The sequence below is a fragment of the Protopterus annectens genome, chromosome 9.part0 (assembly GCF_019279795.1).
Source record: "Protopterus annectens isolate FY-2018-M chromosome 9.part0, PAN1.0, whole genome shotgun sequence".
NCBI lineage: Eukaryota > Metazoa > Chordata > Ceratodontiformes > Protopteridae > Protopterus > Protopterus annectens.
The window spans coordinates 213,623,093-213,643,242 of NC_056743.1; the positions used below are offsets into that span (position 1 = coordinate 213,623,093).

The 20,150-nt window shown below is 39.0% G+C and overlaps 1 protein-coding gene across 10 annotated transcripts in view; it reads left to right on the top strand.

Moving 5' to 3' along the window:
• PLEKHA7 (pleckstrin homology domain containing A7) overlaps positions 1–20,150 on the top strand; it is a 2,079,953-nt gene that overhangs the window by 1,291,964 nt on the left and 767,839 nt on the right. For all 10 annotated transcript variants that reach the window (XM_044082761.1, XM_044082762.1, XM_044082767.1 and 7 more), the window contains exons 4-5: positions 758–862; positions 19,828–19,900. In XM_044082761.1, coding sequence (XP_043938696.1) covers positions 758–862; positions 19,828–19,900 — 178 coding nt within the window. The remainder of the gene's footprint in view (positions 1–757; positions 863–19,827; positions 19,901–20,150) is intronic.

Here is a 20,150-nt window from a genome sequence, read left to right on the forward strand (position 1 = left end):
ATGCACTATTTCCTATTGGAGAAATTCACATTGACAGATAACTTGCTGTCAGTGTTATAAACCAACAGGTTGCTTATCTATGGAACCAAATATAATGTAAATAAACTAGTTGACATGGTTTAAAGACATTAATGGAACAGCTCAGGATGAATATAAAGAAGTGTTTTATTTTACTTTTTTTGCAGAAAACATTTTTGATGTATGGAATGACCATGAAGCTATGTTCAAAATCATTGAAGGACTTCTAGAAAGTGTGCGACTGTCACAAAGAAATTAAGATATGTTGACAAACAAAATTAAAATAAAAATCTCTTACGATTTATAGTTTATCCATTATGAAGAAAAAAATAGGGAAGGTTTTCTAGTAGTTCTTATCTTTTTACCTAAAGAGTCATGAACTGCATACTGTGCAAAGCCATGCACCTCCATTTGCATTGATAATTAGAGATGTGGGCATTTTAATAATAAAATTGTTGCCTTATAAACACACTTTATATAATCTGTGCTTGTTGCAGTAATATTGTAAGATAAGTAATAGACTAACAACATTAGAAAAATAGCCTTAAAAACACAGTAAGCTTTTTCATCCTTCTGGACTTCCTGCAGACTGCTTGTAGTTATGTGTTTTTGAAGCTATTTATTGTTTTTACAATTCTTATTTTTACAGAAAGTCAGTATTTTTGTTATTGAGACTTATTTGGAGATTTAAGCTTTAAGGTAAATAATGGAGTAAATTATCTTTTTATTTTTGTTTTAGGCTTCAAGGTCCAGTGGTAAAGTTCACAGCTTTGGTAAGAGAGATCACTCCATCAAAAGGAACCCTAATGTCCCTGTTGTGGTGAGAGGATGGCTTCATAAACAGGTGCTAAAGTTATATTTTTTTATTGATGATATTGCTTGATTCCAGATTTACAGCAAGCATGATAACAGATCCTTTAGTTTGTGATAGCCTTGTTGCTTTTATCACAAGGATGATTTGTTTCTATTTTTGTTCCTGAGTTGTTGTTGTTGTTTGTCTTTCGGCTTTTCCCGGTAAGGGGTCGCCACAGCGGAACTCCAGTCCACTAACGACTGGCAGTAGATTTTTACAAAATGCCGAGGTGTCAGCTCGACGCCCAGCTTTCAACGAAGGCACGCCTATTTACGCACGCATGTCTTTCGAACGCTACCCAACCACGGGGAGGACATGCAGACTCCACACAGAAGGCACTCCCAAGCCCAGCCGAGAATCGAATGGGAGAACCTCTTGCTGTAAGGTAACAACGCTACCGCCGTACCACCGCAGAATATTTTTGTTCCCGAGTACCGTGGTTTAATAGCATGCCTGGCTAATATTCTGGGAATATATGTGTACGGAAAAACAAATGCAGTATGTTGGAAGTGTGAGCCATAATATGTGCATATTCCACTAGAGAAATCATGGATGTTGAACAAATAATGAAACTGGGTGGAAGAAATCTGTAGAAGAAAGTGATAATTTACAAAATAAGAAAGTGTTACCACATACTTCATATAACAGACTGGACATAGAAATTAATTCAAAATGCATTACATTAGGAAAGCATATATGCAGGTCAACATGGAATACAAAAGTATAATACAGTGCACTATATCTGTGTATACATGTCCATGTGAATCACAACTGAAGATGCAGAGAGCAACAGCCATGCCTTAGTACTGCTTCACTGTATCTCCATATTAACCCACAGGCATTATTGGCTGATACTACTGTTGTCCTTCTATTTACTTTTCTTTAGACACAGGTAACTGTTGCACACATGTAAAATATATGCATCCTGTCATACCCAAACCAGGAAAGTGATTCAGTGGGCAGGTGTGAGGTACCTTTACAGGTATTGTCGACTACTCCTCACAAGGGGATTATCTGGCAACAGTGCAGCTCACTGTGCTGAGAAGTTGTGTTACATATTATCATATGCCTGCACCTTGCATCACTTGGGGGAAACAACATTCATCTGCATTATATGCTATACAGGTCATGTGTATTGCATTTTGTGGAGGGACATGGCGTCACACATGTTCTTTTCCCCAGAGCATCTTTCAGTGGTGCAAGCACACTGAATGCATGGGTATCTTGGTCATGGATGATTTACATGACAGTTGATATGCAGCAGGATACTGGAAAGTTATACATATTTATTCTGAAGAAACTTGATACCTCTGTAAATGAGTATTTGGCTTTTCTTGTGATAGTGATGGTTTGTGTAGTACACTGTGCATATGTTCTGCTTCCTTTATTTTGCCTGCTTTGTCTGTGCAGTACCTCTGCTATACTTTCATTGTGTTAGTTCTCTTTGTTGACTGTATTTGATGTGCACTACCTGATATTAAATTCTGTTGCTTGGCTGCTGGTCTTAACGGCTGCTTGGATACTTAACAGACTTTGAGACACATACCTCCAGAGTAACAACTGTGCATTACTACACCTGATGTTACAGGTACATATTATGCAGATATGTGTCCAAAACATTACAAAACTCACTGTTTGGGGCTTCTAATAAAATGACACTGTTATTTGTATAGGGACATCAATTAAAGATTGTGTTTAACCAATGAGAGCAAGTAATGATTTTGCATTATATCAGAAAAGATGAAATATTGCAAAACTTTTATGTGCATATAACAGAAATCATGTAGATTGAAAGGTAATGTTTTGCGGTCGTTGCCATGGAGAATTACTCTAGCATGTCTTAAGAACAGGAGCCTGCAGTACTTTGCTGTTCTGTTAAGATTTCTGCTGAATGAGACTGAAAATAGTACAGCTCACTCACAAGGCTAATTTATGTTGTTGTTGTTGTTGTTGTTGTGTCTTTCGGATTTTCACAGTTAGGGGTCACCACAGCGGAACTCCGGTCCGCTAATGATTGGCAGTTGATTTTTACGTGCTGAGTTGCCAGCCCTAATGCACAACCTTCAACGAAGGTACGCCCATTCACGCATGTCTCCACGCAGAAGACGCTCTAGCTGAGAGTCGAACCTGTCAGCGTCTTACTGTGAGGCGACAACGCTACTGCAGCACCACCATCGTGGTACGTGTTCTTTTGTTTACTATTTGCAATTTGTTGGGAAGACATTTGCCAAGTTAAAATATATGTATAAATTCACATTCTGTCACATCCAGGATCCATCTTTAGGAAACGTCTCATGAAAAAGCTGTCATATACTGCTGTGAAAGGTAGTGTTTTGTCCTGGATCTTGTTCTTTCCCTGCAGTGAGTTCACAGTTTATCTTGAGAAGGTACAGTGCTAGGTACTCAGGACAGTTATCACCTCACTTAGTTCTCAAACGTAGCATAAGAAATGTTCGTATAGCTTCATAGGTGGTTACTAGGCTTGCAGTTCAGAAGACCATTGAGGGGTCTCACCCACATTCCCAGCTGGTTAAGTAACTTACTCAGGATCACACAGTTGGTAAATGAGGGCTGAGGGAATCAAACCCTGCACCACAGGAACTACAGCCTTAATCCAGTGCACTAACTGCCATACAAAATATGAAACCTTGGTGAGGGTTTGACCCATCAGCTCAGTCCACTTGCAGTATATTCTTAATTCCTTAACAAGGTGAACCACAGCAGCACTCGTATCCTCATCAGAACATAGGCACTTATGGTAAGAGCACGACACTGAAAAGGACGATTTGAAAATACGGGGCTCACGTGCTGTAATACAGTGTTTGACAGCAGCACAAAAGTACTGTCTTGCATCATAGTTGTAAATTTTCAAATAGGTTGTAAAAATCAAAAGTTCACTGTTCTGTCATATGAACCAGTCATTTAGTTAATCTGTCAGTCAAGAGATACATGTGTTAGAATAAATGACAGCTGTATTGTCAGTGAAGTTGAAAGGAAAAACATAGCTTTGTGGAAAATTAGCAGATTGAGAAATGAAAATTATATGTTGTTCTACTTGATGAACTGTTAAAGTAAGGTTGTTTCTCAGTAATACTCATCTCTTCCCCCTACAGGCCAAATAGTGCAGTGTAAGCTGCAGGCTCCTATACTGTAGGTTTTCTTTTCCTCTGCAGAAGATGCTGCTCACAGTTTTGGATGTCATTAGTGCAGTTTGCTTTACTGTCCTCTGGATCTTCCATGTTGTGGGTGCTTTTAAATTTTGATGGCCATAACTGCTATCAGTGGGATAACAGAACAAACATATAATATGGTGCAATGTACATAAGAAAGTCTGAGGCAATGGTAGCTAGGAGAATTCCCCTTACTTCAAAGCACAGCATTCATTGACTTGGTATGTGTAAGTAGGCAGGAGAGTGTTGGGGCAGACCCCCCCACCCCATTCTTTAATGATATTATGACGAGTTTCAGAATTTGCTGTTTTTTATTTGAAACACATTTTATTTTTTTGAAGTATCAGGACTCACAGAATCAGGGATCACACTTGTGATCTAGGGCCCCCGGTTCATGCCAAACATTCTCTTTAACTTGTTCTGCATATTGTCTGTCATGTCATCTGTCACAATGGCTTTTCAATTCTTCTATGGCTTCTTCATTTCTATAGTGTTAAGACCATGCCTGTTTTCACATTGTTGTGCATCATATTCACTCATTCGTAGCTGCTTATCCCCCCCCCCCCGTCCCTTGTCTTTTCCCTTGTTCTTGCGCCCTCTAGCTTTATCCACTTGCTCGCCAAATTCTTTGGGTTAACAGTGTTATCACATTGTGTTTCCTTTGGAATTTAATTTTACTTGTTTGTAACTATGTTAGACACTCACACATTGTCTAGTCTACCTCCTATGAGATACTATGTTTTTGTTTTATATTTTTTTCCTTTTCTCTTAATTCTTTCTTTCAAATCCTGCTTTTCTACTTTCCATCTCCACTGTTTAGATACCTTATTACCCAGCATTCTGTGTTAGCTGTACAACTGTTACTTGTTTTCCTTTCTTAAAGTGCGTGGCTTTTTGACATGAATTACTCTCTATCCCCTTCCATCTTCTGTTCTCTTTCCTGTGGAATTAAATGGAAATGAGTATTTGTTTTGCTATGAGACATTATAAATAAAATATCAAGAGGTTCCTTTTTCCTCCCAGAAAAATATGGAGAAGAGCTGTTTTATGAAGCTGCATTTTAGACACCCAGAAGAATGTATTCTGACATAGAATGAAGACTGAAACATTAGACATCACCTTATAATTAACTATGTTTTTGCATTTTGCTTGTGAATTGCATATATTATTTTGATATTTTTGTCTGTCGTTAACTGAGCTTCAAGGTCATAGACATATGATCCATCATAACTAGTCTGAATCGATCTGCAAGCTTTGGTTGCTTTGCACCAATTTCCTTTAGATGCATGTAACTAGAGACTTCAAAATTTAATAATTTCAGTAGACACATGCGTACAGGAAACAGTTTCAGAGCACAGCATTAAGCATTTTCTGAGACACAGGAGAACTTTAAAAATGTTTGCATAAATTGATCACATTGGTATCACTAACTCACAAAACTCCTGAAATATTCATGTGTGTCATACAGTAGCGATCCCAGAATTCTAAGTGGTGCTATCATACACACTGTTTAACAAAAAAACAAAGCAGAAAAAAAAGAGAGAGAGACCCTTAATAAAACATAGGCCACAAGACGTTCACTACTATAGTCTTAATCCTTTTACTGTAACCTGACCTTAATGCTGATGTGTGCAATAATGAATCATGTAATGCTAAGAAAAGGCGATAGAAGAGAACAGAGTTGATCATATGCACAGTCACAGAAACACTTAGCAGTCCTTTTTCATTCTAGCATTTGCATAATTTATGAAATCAAAATAGTTTCTCTGTAGATAAAAAGAAAACACGCTTATTTGGTTTGCATAAACAGTATCTTTTAGTAAAGAAGGAAACAGACAACAGCAGCAACAATGTTAAGTAAAATGGTCAAGAAAGAAGAACATTCATTGTTATGAATACATTTAACAATGGAAACTAAACGTTCACCTCTTTATACATAAAATATTGGAGCATGTGCATTTACTCTGCCGATCCACGCTAGTAGTCTCAAACAGTGGGTAGGATTCGTGAAAAATAATTGCACATTGTAAAGCAGTGCAAGTTCTTTGTACAGCTTAACCATGTGATGCACTCCTGGTGCTTTCTATATGCTGTAGATTGTCTCATTATATAGCAAACATCCTTTTGAGCACATGCAAAAAGAGCAGTCTTTGTAGATCAAATCTAAAAAAAACTTGAAAATAAAAAAAAAATTGAAAAACAAAAACAAAAAAATTTTTTACAGGGGCAAGTCCCCTTGTACCCCCTACTCATTATATATACCAGCTCCAAGACTGCATAACAGCTTGGTAAGGGCAAATTCTAAAACCCTGCTGTACTATAATCTTGCATGCAAATCAGTTGGCAAACTGAAAAACAAGTCTGTAAGAGAATTCGCTGCTCTGAGTGTTTACTCTTACAGACTGCAACTGTGCTGTAATGAAGTTCTGTTGTTGTTGTGTCTTTCGGCTTTTCCCGGTTAGGGGTCGCCACAGCGGAACTCCAGTCCGCTAATGATTGGTAGTAGATTTTTATGTGCCGAGGTGCCGGCCCTGACGCACAACCTTCAATGAAGGTACGCCCATTCACGCACGTCTCCACACAGAAGACGCTCTAGCTGAGAATTGAACAGGACAATGTCTTAATGTGAGGCGACAATGCTACCGCAGCACCACCACTGCAGTGCTGTAATGAAGTTCTGTAATATTCAGAAATGAGAAGAACCACACGGCAGTAGCCTGAGTGTACCAATTAATTGGTATGACCTCAGGGGCTCTTGTGCTCCACAGCACCTTTTGATTTTCTTAGGTGGCAGTTAATGTTTTGCAGGGCAGTGTGTGTAAGAAGTCATACATGGAGCAGGGTATGTTGGAAAGTTTAGCATATCAGTAAGTTCTGTGAAGAATAGAGTACCATCAGTCCACACTGTTAAATAAACCTCATGGGCAACAACATAATTCTTTGTAGTGCAAATGTTATCTGCTTAGTGTACTGCTAGGTAAGAATAAAAGCAGGAGGGGTGAGGGGGACATTGAAGCGCAGTCCAACAGGCAGAGATATAATTTTCAGTTTGCTTAAGAAAAAAATATTAACTTAATAGAAAAACAGATTTTGTGTCCGTATTTTCTGAAGAATAAAAAGCACGGAAAACTGTATGATATTACTGAATGTGTGTATTGAACTGCAAAGTGTTTTTATATGCTTTGAAAGCCAGTAAACCATTTTGTGCAGCCGCTTTTAAGCACAGTGGCTTAACTGTCAAGTGTCTTTGCTTAAGAAAAAAAGACAATGATAAAAAGTTAATATCACAGATTTTGCTTTAATATTCATTTTCTGAATAATTAAAAGTATGAATCCCTAAACATAGTAAAACCTTATTAAGTTTATTTTTGTTAGCTTCTAAAAAGCAGCTACTTGAAAATGGAATCATAACCTAAGCCAACTGAGGAAGAAGGATCTTTAGAAAAGGGTATGAGCAAATTGGATAGCGGTAAATGGGATTTGCGGGAACAGTGCATGCAGAATAATGTTCAGGAGGAGGAGCGAGGCATAAGGGAAGGCAGGAACTGAGCAGTTTATGTAATGCTGAGCTAAAAACAGTTGTCATAAAGACAGAGATGTTGTAATGTATTATTTGTAAGCAAAAATGCTAATATGGTTTGTTTTCTTTTCTATTAATGTATGTGTGACTACATCTTAAGTGATAATTTAGAAAAGGTGTTTACTTTCATTCTTCTAATTTCTTTTTCAATGTCTAAGATTACTGACTGTCCAAAAAAAAGAATTGTAGATAGTTGTGTTAATTAACTAGTGTGATATGTCAGAAATCTGCTTAATGAGCTTCCTTTTCGTCATTTTCAGAGTGTAATCAAGGGGTGCTCCATGCATTACAATATTATGAAAGTCAGAAGGTGTGTCCTTGACTTAACAGCTATCAATAGACATACATACATAGTGTTCTTTAAATAAGAACCTATGCCAAAATGCATGATCCTGTTAATCCCTTATAGTTTAGGTTAGTTAAGAGTGATTATCATTCATACGAAATAGTTACTAGCTTCCTATCTAACACAAATCCAATAATCATGGAAAAACAGTTTTACAAAACTGTATGTGAGTGGCGATTCTCAAGTCATACTTATAGTCAGTCTTAATGTGGTAGTAGCACACAGTCCCAGTGCACCACTAATCAAATACTGTTCTATTTAAAAAATCATTGGCCATATTTGACATGGATGAATGATGCATTTTAAATGATTAACATAATGAAAACCATTATCAAACCTCCTGATAGATGAGGGTTAATAGTTATAACAGAATTATTAAATATGAAAGCATTACACAATAATTATCATGTGCCCCTTGACCATCAACCCCATTTAGAGTCATTTAAGTATCCAAAAAAAAAAAAATCTTTTCATCGAGAGCATAATTACAACTTTGCATATGTGTCCATTTCAGGTGTGGGGATTATATCATTTGAAGAGTCATCACACATATTTAACTTTGAAGAGAACAACAAATAGGTTGCATTATTAAGCACCTAACATATCAAGAGTTATTGCTAAGCCTACTGGAGAATGGAAATCTATAGTCATGGAATAATTAGAAAGTAAGACACAGACACATCAGTATCATGCACAGCCTAAGCATCTGTCCGACAGAGAATCCATTAAATCCTGTGTGTTAAAAAAAAAAAAATCTTTATGGCCATGATTATGACTATTTGTCATGTAGTTGAAAATCATTTGTCAGGCACAAAAGGCGCAATCCATGTATCCACTATGAAGACACTCTATTTCAGTAGCCCATAATTTAATTCCTGGGAAACTTAATTGCAAAATTTCAAAGGTCAAGTCAAGAAACACTTTGTCATGTAGTACCTACTGTGTAGCCTTCCCTTTACAACACTATCCCTGGCCACTGTTAGCATTAATTCTGATCAGTTAAGTGTCCATTCAATTTGACAAGCAACACCTGGCTTCGCAATGTATATTTCCCAATGTGCTGGTAATCACTGCCTTGCTTGCCCATTGCTCTGACTTTTTTCCACTCTTCTAATTCAACAGAGTCCAGACCTTAACTCCTTTTGTCCTGTTCATCTGCCAAAGACTTGTTGCAGACATAACACTACAGTTGCAGTAACTCTTGTTGCATGTTCATCAGTGACTGAGACATGGTAAGCAGTCCATTCCTGTTTGGAAAAAAAAATAAAAAACACTTTCAACTTTGTTGGAAAATGCAACTTGTATCTTAGCTTATGCAACTGACACATTGTGGTACCTGAAATCTGCTCCCTACTGCTGCACGGTAGTTTCTAGGAAATTGTGATCCACAAACATCGGTGTTTCAACAACCGTTGTCCCCTTGCCAGGTTGCTAAATGTTATAATAAAGTTATAATAAGACCTGCTTAGTTTCACAGCACATCACAAGTTTTTTCTTTGGTGACCATGAGTCTCATCAGCCAGTGATTATGGCAATATGTAGTCTTTTTAAATACCTAGTGTCTTTTAAAATCCAGTCTGGTATACCGTGATGATTTTTGGAGACTGTTCAAGTCCTTCACCCATGAAAATCCTGCTCCTGTGCAAATTTCTTTGCCTTTTTTCAACATCTTACAACTTGACCAACTTCTGCATAAACTATTTGACTTCTTAGTTCAAAGGACTTGTTTTGCACACAGTCATTCTTTACTGGAATGGCATTATGGCTTAGTATCTTTCTGGGTCTTGTTACAATCATCCCCTGATGATGAGAGTTGCTTAACATAATGATTTAAACAATAGACAGGGCATTTTTCTGCTGATGGACTACTTCAGGGCACATTGTGTATCTACTTTCCATAATGTCATTAGTGCTCACGGTTGCTCTCTTCATTATGTCGAGGCTCAGCTTTGATGAGATGCCCCTTGCATTTAGTCTGCTCAAAATATCTCCAGTAAGTCCATCATTCCAGAGACACTCTAGTACACCTCTAGTAAAAAATTGCATTAAAAAACATGCACTAAGGTGTGTTTTTATTTGTGATTATTTAGCAGAGCAGTGAATGGGATTGCTACGCCCTGTGAAGCGTCATGAGAGCTTCACACACGGTTTATTTCGTTCCCTTTCCACTCACTGTCTGCACCCTTACCTAGCTAATTTCTATCCTTACATACATCTCCACAGCTCCACTTTATCTAGCTGTAGCCTATCCCATCTTCCCCTTCCTAACTGTATATCCTATTCTTAACCACTCACTGAGGATCCTCTGTTTTCATTCACTTTTCCCAACCACTTAGCTTCCTTCATCTACTTGTGAACTCTGAGCAGCAGTTCGTATGCTTAGAAGTATTAAATGATAATATAATTGAGCTCAGAGCCCTCAAACGTGTCATGTGGTATGTTTTGTAGCAAGGATACTTGGGTGCTGCAGGTATTTATGTTCTGGAAAAGTTTTTTTCTGTAATGCAGTGCCAAGTATTTGTATTAGGCATGGTGGAACTAAGACATCAGACTGGTAGCAGAGCATTTGCCTTATTCATCACACTACTTTTAATGTGTGAACAATAAGGAATTAACTTTCACTGTTTTAGTTCTGTACAAGGGGTTATTGCTGTGTTTAAAAAAATTACCAAAAAGTTCCTTGAAATAAAACGTTCCTTCTACCCTGGGGTATAATGCCCTATCTCAGTGCACACTTTTACTTGTTTAATGAAGCCATTGTATATGCCTTGGCTAAGGGTGCATACTAAATGTTATTTTGGTAAAGATCACAGTCTGTTTGGTTAACTCTATACACATCAGTATTTCTTCATACATAGTTAAACATTTAGCAGTTAACCCTTGCAGTTGCTTATTTCTACTTGTGATAGCAACGTCAGTAATTTGGGTCTCTACCCAGGGTACATAATGAGTAACTGACACCTGTGGTTCAATTGCTAGCAGTTAGCACTTTTCTTTGCTAATTACCACTTTTAGTAGCCCTTTCATTAAGCTGGCACTGTACCAGTGGTACAGTCTCAGTAGCTCAACAGATAGCAGAGTCGCCTTTGGTGCTGGAAAATCTGAAGTGTGTAGTTTCTATTACCACACCGGGTTATTTTCCTAGTTGTGACACTGCAGTGCAGGACAACAGGTGTTTTTCACTCTTGAACTGGTCACGCACATGGATGTAAGGAATAACACAGCATAGGTTCATAGGTGTTTACTAGGCTAATGACCACAAGGGCCTTTTTAAGCCTAAACTTGCATCCGAAATCTCTGACAAGTTCTGCTACCCTTGATAAGTGTAAGCATGGGCCTGGGAGATGAACCATTTACAGGTTACCTGTGTTCATTAGAGACATAGGTGCTAAACCAGGGATAAATTTCTGGTTTCCCATCCAATTGTCCAAGTTGCACTTGAATTGGATTAGGGAGGATCTCTGCTTCACATTAATGGGGAGCCTGTTCCAGAGATGGGGTAGTCTGTGGGATACACACCTGTCTGTCCAGCAGGTCCTATTTGCATCACAGGCAAGGTTTAAGTCTTTATTTTGGGTAATTCTGGTGCTGTTTGTTTTGTGGATATGCAGGAGGTCCATCAGAGTGGGATCTGACAATGCCCTGTATCCCAGGCATAGATCTCCCCTCAACAGCCTGTAGGAGATAGAGTAGAAGGATAGGGCCTTGAGGCAGTCTGCATAGGACATTTTACTTACTCCTTGTATTCTTTTAGTGAGGAACCTCTGTGGACATTCCAGTTGTTATATATGCCTGGTTAGGTGCATACCAAAGGGGGGCATTGTACTCAATGATAGGGCTGATGAATGCTGAATACAGTTGAACAATGACTTCATTGGATGTAGAAGTCATACCTTTGTTTATTAGGTGAGCAACACAGAATGATTTCCTCACTACTGTAGACATGCGATGGTTCCTCACTACTGTAGACATGTGATTGTCAAAGGCTAGATTGCTGTCTATTAGTCCATGGCTGTGACACCAGTTGTTTGTCTGTCAGCTCTTCTTGAGACCATTTGTGTCAGGGTTGGATTCAATGACAGCTCCTAATTTGCGATCATCTGCAAATTTAGTCAGCATCCGTGAGGGTCTCCACTTATGACTGGCCTCTTTGTAGAAGTGGACTCCCCAATTCTAACTTCTTGGGTCCTGTCTGTGAGCCAGTTGGCTATCCACTGGGTGACATATGGGTTTGTACCTAACCTCTTAAGTTTGTCGACAATGCCTGAGTGGGGTACTGTGTCAAATGCCTTGGACAGGTCAAGGTAGGCAGTGCCCTCATCCATTGCTTTGTTGACCTTCTCAAAGAAATCCACCTGGTTGAATAGGCGTGATCTGCCCTTGATGGAACCAAACTGAGTTAGGTCCAGTGTCTGGAGGTTTACTATATCATTATTGATCATTTCCATAATAATTCTTTCCATGGTGTGTATATAAGACCAGTGAGACTTATGGGTCTGTAGTTTCCAAGGTCTGTAGATGGCCCATCTCTGTGCAGAGAGATGACTGTTGCTGTTCTCCATTTATGAGGCATGAAGTCTGTTTGGAGGCTACAGTAAATAGCTATTCCAGAGGGCCTGATAGATAATTTTTCATGTTATTTAGAAGGCATCCTGGGATATTGTTTGGACCCATTGATGCAGTGTTCTTGGCCTTAGAGAGAGCATTAGGGACCTGTTCCCTTGTGATAGCAGTGATAATTATATTTGATGATATTACCTGAGGGAAGGTTGAGGGGGAGAAAGGGGTAAAGGTGGAGCTGAATTTGTTGGCCAGTAGGTTTGCTATATCTCCTGGCTCAGTATAGGTGGCTCCATTTACAATGAGCTCTGCATACAATTGTGTATTGCCTTTGAGGCTTTCCTTGGCCTGAGAGGCCAAATTTACCTCAAAATTGGCTTTGGTAGACTTTACTTGTCCTCTGAGTTATTTGCTTAGTTTGATGAGAGCACTTTTATCCTGCTGGCTGCTGCACCTCCTAATTTTTGCCATGATTTTCTTCCTTCTCTTACACAGCCTACTTTTTTTGATTCTACCAAGGTGGCTTGTTTTTTGAGTTAGCTCTGTACTTCTTCCTGGTGGGTACAGCTCTCTCTGTACAGCTATTAACATGCTTTTATAGGGTTTCTGTGAACAGTTCTGCATCGGCAGTAGTGTTCTTAAGGTTTATGGGCTCTTGAAATTTTGCCAGGTTCTCACTTAATAACAGGAAGTTAGCCTTAGAGTAGTTCCTGAATATTCCAGGGTTAGCTGTGGGTCCAGGTTTTATTTTTTACTTCAAAGGAGACCATTTTGTGGTCTGACCTTACCAGGGAAGACATTACCCTAGGGGGTATGCAGCACTCTCCCGTATTAGTGAGGATCAGATCCAGTATGGTTGCACTCCTGGTTGGTGTATTGACAATCTGGTTCAGGAAGTCTGTTTACAAAATCCAGGAATCTCTGTGCCTGTATGTTTGGTGTTGTGTAGGATTCCCATTTAATAGTGTGGTAATTAAAGTCACACATGAACATGGTATTGGGTTGGATGGTGAGTGTTTCCAAGACATTTAAATACATGGTATGGGTTTCCTGGGACATAGAGTGGGGCTTATAGCTTGCAGTGAAGTGGTATGGGATTTTTCCTATGGTGATTTGAACATGGAGCAGCTCAAGTGCATTGTCCTGTTTGACCAAGCTTTAAGTATATTTAGTTTTGAAGTAAATTGAGACACCTCCACCTTTAGTCCCTGTCTGTGTAGTAGCTGGTCTAAATGTGTGTAAGGCATTATAACCTTGCACTGTCCGTGTACTCTCCTCAGCTTTAAAACCACTTCTCAGTGACCGCACAGATGCCAGCATTTTCTAGGGTGAAGAGAGCTTCTAGGGAGTGGAGTTTTTTTGTTTAGACTCATAACATTGAGCAGTAATACCTTTAGATTTTCTTTTGTTTTGCTGTGTCGGAAGTACTTTCAGTTTTGGCATTTCCTAAAAAAGGCACTATAGGGGAGGACATTGTTTTAACTAATATTTGAAAGCCTAGAGGGGAGAGGTGTAGACCATCCCTGGCAAAGCAGAGAGGTCTGTTGAGAGTATCCTTCCATGCTGACAGATATTGCACCCCCTTAGAATGACACCAGAAACTAAGCCAGTTATTAAAGTCAGTCATCTTCTATTCTTGTTGTGGCATCATTCTTGGAGAAGGTAGAATGCTACTCAGTGCTAGGCTCTTACCAGCCTGGGACACATATTCTGAGAGCTCCATGATCTCTCTCTTCATATAGTCTGTGAAGGTATGTTTCAGGTCATTTACACCCACATGGACTATGAGTCATACTGGTATATGTGGGCCAATGACCTAAGTGCGTGCATAATGTGGTGGATCCTACCCTCTGATAAGCAACTGACTGTGACATTCTTCTTACTCAGCCTGGTGAGAGGGATATCAGTGTGTCTCATGATGGAGCTCTTATCAAAAAGAGTAGGGCAAGTTCCATGGAGCCCTGTCCAAATATCCGCTACTCAGTATGAATGTCACTGTGTGACTCCTCAGTAAAAAAGTAATTGGCCTAGCTGGACTAATTTGGTTGAGTGCAAATAATATAAGTGAGTGGATAATTAGTAATCCTTTGGAACCTGTGGTTAGAGCTCCTTGTGGCAGATTTAAACTAGAATGTTTAAACATGTCTTTTGTTTAAGAAAATTACTTTCTTTTACAGACTGCTATCCTTGTCATTAAGAGTATTTTGCTGCAGCATTTCCAGGATACACTGCGCAGCCACAAGTTCTGATGGCTGCATTCTTTTCTACTCTGTCCCTTACATTTTGCTGTCTAATTATGCATATCCAGTTTTGTTTTCTCCTTCTCATCTTTGTATTTTCCATGTTTCCTTGAATGCTTTAGTGTATCTTTGTTGTCTCTCTATCTCAGATTGTCTTTTTTGAATCTGACAAATGCTTGTGCTACTCAGTATGTGTATACTTTTGTGAAATCCATAGACATTTGTAAAACTTCTGTGTAATTGTGCAAGCTGCTTATTCTATCAAGTCACTGCATACCTTCAGCAAAGATACAATGACCTCTAAATTGTAAATCAATTATATTTAAGGGGAGAGTTCAGTGAATTTCTCCCTGCATGTATGGTTTGTGGGGGCACCCTCCTCTCTGGAACAGACATCATGGTTGTGTGTCTTTGGTTAATGAACATCATTGATTAGCAAAGGATGGTCTGTACCTGTCTCCCCTAGGCTTCTGAATATTGGCTAAAACTTTTTCTGCCCCTTTACAGCCTTTTTTAGGCAATGCCAAATTGGGAAACCTACCAACATAGTAAATAAAACACAAAGAATCCAGCAAGCATTACTGCTCAATGCTAGGAGCCTAAACAAGAACCTCCACATCCCATAAGCTCTCCTCACCATGGAGAATATAGACATCTGTGCCATTACCGATATATGGTTTAAATCTGCAGAAAGTACTCTGGCAGTGCAAGGCTTCAGTCCCTTCCTGACATTTAGACCATCAGCTGTGCAGACAGGGACATTAGGAGGTGGAGGAGATTCAGTCTATATAACTCTAAGTTGGTTAAACAGGACGATATCCTGGAATTTGTTCACGTGTGAATTACCATAGACAAAGTCCCATACCATATCCTAGCAAGCTGTAAATCACCCCCTGTCCCTAGAATCCCATAGCTCATACCTAGATCTATTGGAGACACTCACCATTAAACCAAATACCCTATACATGAGAGACTTTAATTACCCATCTATAGACTGGAAAACATATACTGTGTCATACACACAGGCATAAAGATTCTTGAATTTTATTAACACAAATACCCATGACCAGATAGTGGGCACACCTGGTACTCACCAATAAGGGAGATCACTACACCTCCCTCCCAATCATGCCTTCACTGGTGAGGTCAGATCACAAGGCTGTCACCTTCTAAATAAAAATCAGCTCAGTAACCCCAGAAAACCTGTAACAGTTAAGAATCATTACAAAGTAAACTACAACCTATTAAGTGAAAGTTTGTCAATCTTCAATGCCCCTCTCAACCCTGAGTTCACAGCAACCTATGTGGAATTGTTCACAGAGATCCTGTACGACCATGTAAATAGATGTATTGAGCTTGTTGTACCTACTAGAGGAGAGCCTGTTGTACCTCCTAGAAGTACGCCCAAAAGAAAAATAACATAAAAATAAACCTCAGTGGTGAAATCCTAACCTTAATAGAGTATATAACAAAAGGAAAAAGTCATGGCTAAAATCAAGAAGAGCAGCTCCCATAATGATAGGAGCTCTCTAATTAAAGTAAACAGAAAACTAAGAGGGCTAATTAAGTCCAACAAGGCCAGTTACGAGGTCAAGATAGCCTCACAGGCTAAAGACAGCCAGAAGTCCTTTTACAGCTATGTCCGAAACTTCAAAGGCAGCACACATCAGTGTGTCTAATTGGTGGTTAGGGATGACACCTTGACTGAAAAGAGAGACATAGCGAATTTGCTGGCTGAAAAAGTCATCTCAAACTTCACCCCCAGGTCCCCCATGAGATACCTGCTAGCATACCCCCCAATTATTAACAGAGAGCAGGTCCTGACAGTGCTCACTAAGGCCAAAAATACAGCCTCAGGGAGACCCAACAATATCCCAGGATGTCTCTTAAGTAGCTTGAAACATGACCTATCAGGACCACTTGAGTCATTTCAACTATAGCCTCAAAACAAGATTTTTTACTATGAGACTTGAGGACTGCAACATTTATCCCACTTCACAAGGGTGGACCATCAACTGACCCTGAAAGCTACTAACCTGTTAGTCTGGCTAGTCTAACATGCAAAGCCATGAAATTAATTACCGTGGAGATGATCAACAAAACCATAGGCAACATTCAGACACTGGCCTCAACTTAGTTTGGGTTTGGCAAGGGAAGGTCATGCCTACTAAATCTGGTGGAGTTCTTTGAGAAGCTCAACAAGGCAATGGATGATGGGAAGATGGTTTATATCACCTACCTTGACCTGGCTAAAATGTTAGATATGGTACCCCACTACAGTATAGTTAACAAACTCACCAAATTGGGCATAAACCCCTGCATAATTCACTGGATTGTCAGCTAGCTCACAGACAGGATCCAGGAAGTTGGTGGGATCACTGCCACTGAGAGACTAGATAGCAATGCTCTGGGCTGTGTGCTGGGACCTGTCCTATTTGGCATCTACTTTATGGAGGTAAAGGCTAATGTCAATGGCCATTGACTAATCAAGTTCATGCATGGCTGCAAGTTAGGAGTTATCCTAGAATTCTCCCATGACACAAAGATCTTCTAAGAGAGGCTAACACAGGCAGATGAGTGGTGCCAATATCATGGATTAAAATTCAGTGCCAAGAAATGCATTATAGTGCCTTTTGGGAAAACTGCCACCTAGCCGAATTACTCCATTGATAAAGACACCCCTAAGAGAATAGATGAAGACACTAATCCCCTAGGAATAGATGAAGACAGTAGCCTAGCTTTTGATCAACATGTAGCCACATTAGTAAGAAAATCAAACTGTATTTCACAACTTATAAATAAGGGCATGGCATCCAGGTATGAGTAAGTCATACTGACACTTTATTCAGCCCTTATCAGACACTTCATTGAGAATAATTCCCCCTTTGGCATGTACCTGACCAGACATATGCAACAGACATATGAAAAGAAATTCACCCTGAGTCTGACTCCCCATGTGTCTGATAGAGACAGACAATAATGCCCAAACTAACATACCCTCCACACAACATCAAGAAACTTTCAAACTAACATACTTGTGAATAATAAACACCTGTAATACATAGGGACTCAATTAGGTTGGGGTGCACAGGGCCCTGATGATATTAGCCTGGCATATACCTGTCAACCTATATTCATGAGTCGGTCTACATTTCAACATTTAAGCATGATTTACCAGAGCAAGTCATGGTAGCAGTGATGGCAGCATGAGAAAGGAGTGAACTGTAGGGCAGCCAGTGAATAATGCATGTTTTAGTATATGGGAAGAGGGGCAAGCTATGGGACAAAGGACACCATACTTTGCACTACAGCAGGTTGGAGGGAGATAGTCCATGACAGTGCTTAGCACACTTTGCTTTACAGGATAGAGGTGTCCCTTGGCTGTTAACATGGAAGGTGGGATACCCCCTTCCACCTTAGGTACACTGAAGTATACAGAAGGTGGGAGGGGATATCCCCAGAGAGTGAGTATTATATAAGTATTTGTAAGGAATGTGAGCACTGATTACTTGATCTCTGGGTTAGGGGAAGGGAAAGGGTTGCCTTATACATGCAGCAGTGCATTTTGCAATCTTTGGAAAAGGCAGAGGGAAGCTAGGCTTGAGTATTCATGTACTTTACTCGCAGTGGGGTAAGTATTGTTCTTTTACACTGTCCCAGTCAAAAATGTTTACCAGAGACTACCGTTATACTGCCAAGTTTATGGTATACTGTATCCATTGCAAAGGCATCTGATGCTGTGATATGAAGTCCAGGATGGAACTACATTATTCATATATTATTTTTATTTAGAAGTAACAGGGGTGGTCCCTGGCAACTAATACTGGAAAGGCAAGAACTGCATTGGCAATTGAAGTGTAATGCCTATAACTGGCCAGGGATTAATGAACACACCTCCATTTCTAGTCTATTGAAAATGAAGGCTTTTAGCTTGATGATTGGTTTGTAATACTCTTTTTAGTGATGAATAGAAAACTTTATTCTCTTGCAATTTTTTTACATAATGTAAGACACTGGTATTTTGTTTTAGTGATTTAATAATTGTTCTGTTTATAACATTGTTTTTTTTGTTGCAAATAATAGGAGTATGTTTGTTTATGCATATTTTTAAAATTTTAAACTGAAGATCCACTGTTTATTTGATTGCAGTTATGTTTATAAGGGAATGGGGTTCTCAGTCATTTGATTGCATGGGTCTACTTCTAAATTTCAAACTCTCACAAGTTCAGATTTCTTATGGTCGAGAGCATAAGATCAAACTTGTGAAAGTTCAAACCATTTAAATAAAGATAGTGGTACAGTGCGGTATGGTATCTTTACCATTTTACTCGCTGTAGTGTGATCTCGGAGTTGGTATATTTAATCAGCAGGGAGGCTGGGGGGTGCAGGGGTGCACACTGCAAAAAATTAAATTTTTTTTTGGTTTTTATTTTTTATTTAAATTTTGAATGTTCACAAGTTTGATCTTATGGTCTTGACCATAAGAAATTCGAACTTGTGAAAGTTCAAAATGTAGAAGCAGACCAGATTGCATTTATTGGTGTTTAAACTGGTTAATTACTGAAACTTCATCTAATGAAGTCTGTTTAGATGAAAGAGCTTATCCTGTGCTTATTTTGTAATAAAAGTATGCATTTTCTGTACTGAGCTTGTGACCTTTGTCATGGTTTCAAGTTTTTTTGTCTTCAGTTTGCCTTCTGACTTTTTTATAAGTCATATCTTTGATGTATGACATGAAGGCAGTATGACTGATGCCAATAGTGTTTAAAATATATTATGTATTGAATTGTTTTAGAGCCATGTGTTCACTTTGCACATGTATAAATTTCACAGACCAACCACAGCCTTGCAGTATGTATTCTATAGAGAAATCCCATTAAAGTACTAGTCAGTTACTCGAATCTAGGATTATTTTGTTTGTTGGAAATATCCACTTTTCGAGGTATGCATAATATGCAAAACTGCATCACTGTAACTCTTTTCTGAAACACCATGTGTAATGTATTAGAATTAGCATTATTCAGTAAGTAAGCATTTCTTTTACACTTTTACACTTACAGGACAGTTCTGGAATGAGGTTATGGAAGAGGCGATGGTTTGTTCTTGCCGATTACTGCTTGTTTTACTACAAAGGTGAGCAAATAATTCTTGAGTGAATCTGAAAATGTTTAACTGTAATCTGCTGAAAAAACAAAACGGAGCTGGCATTTTACAGGCATGCTGTACTATTGTATGCAGCAGTATAAGGCTGTAACAATAGCTAGATCAGAAACTCACGTGTAGACTTTTGTTTTTAACCTTTAGTTGCTGGCCATCTCAGTCACATTACAGGTTGATCCTGCTGTACCACTGACCAGGCTCTATGAACAGGTCAGAGTCATAA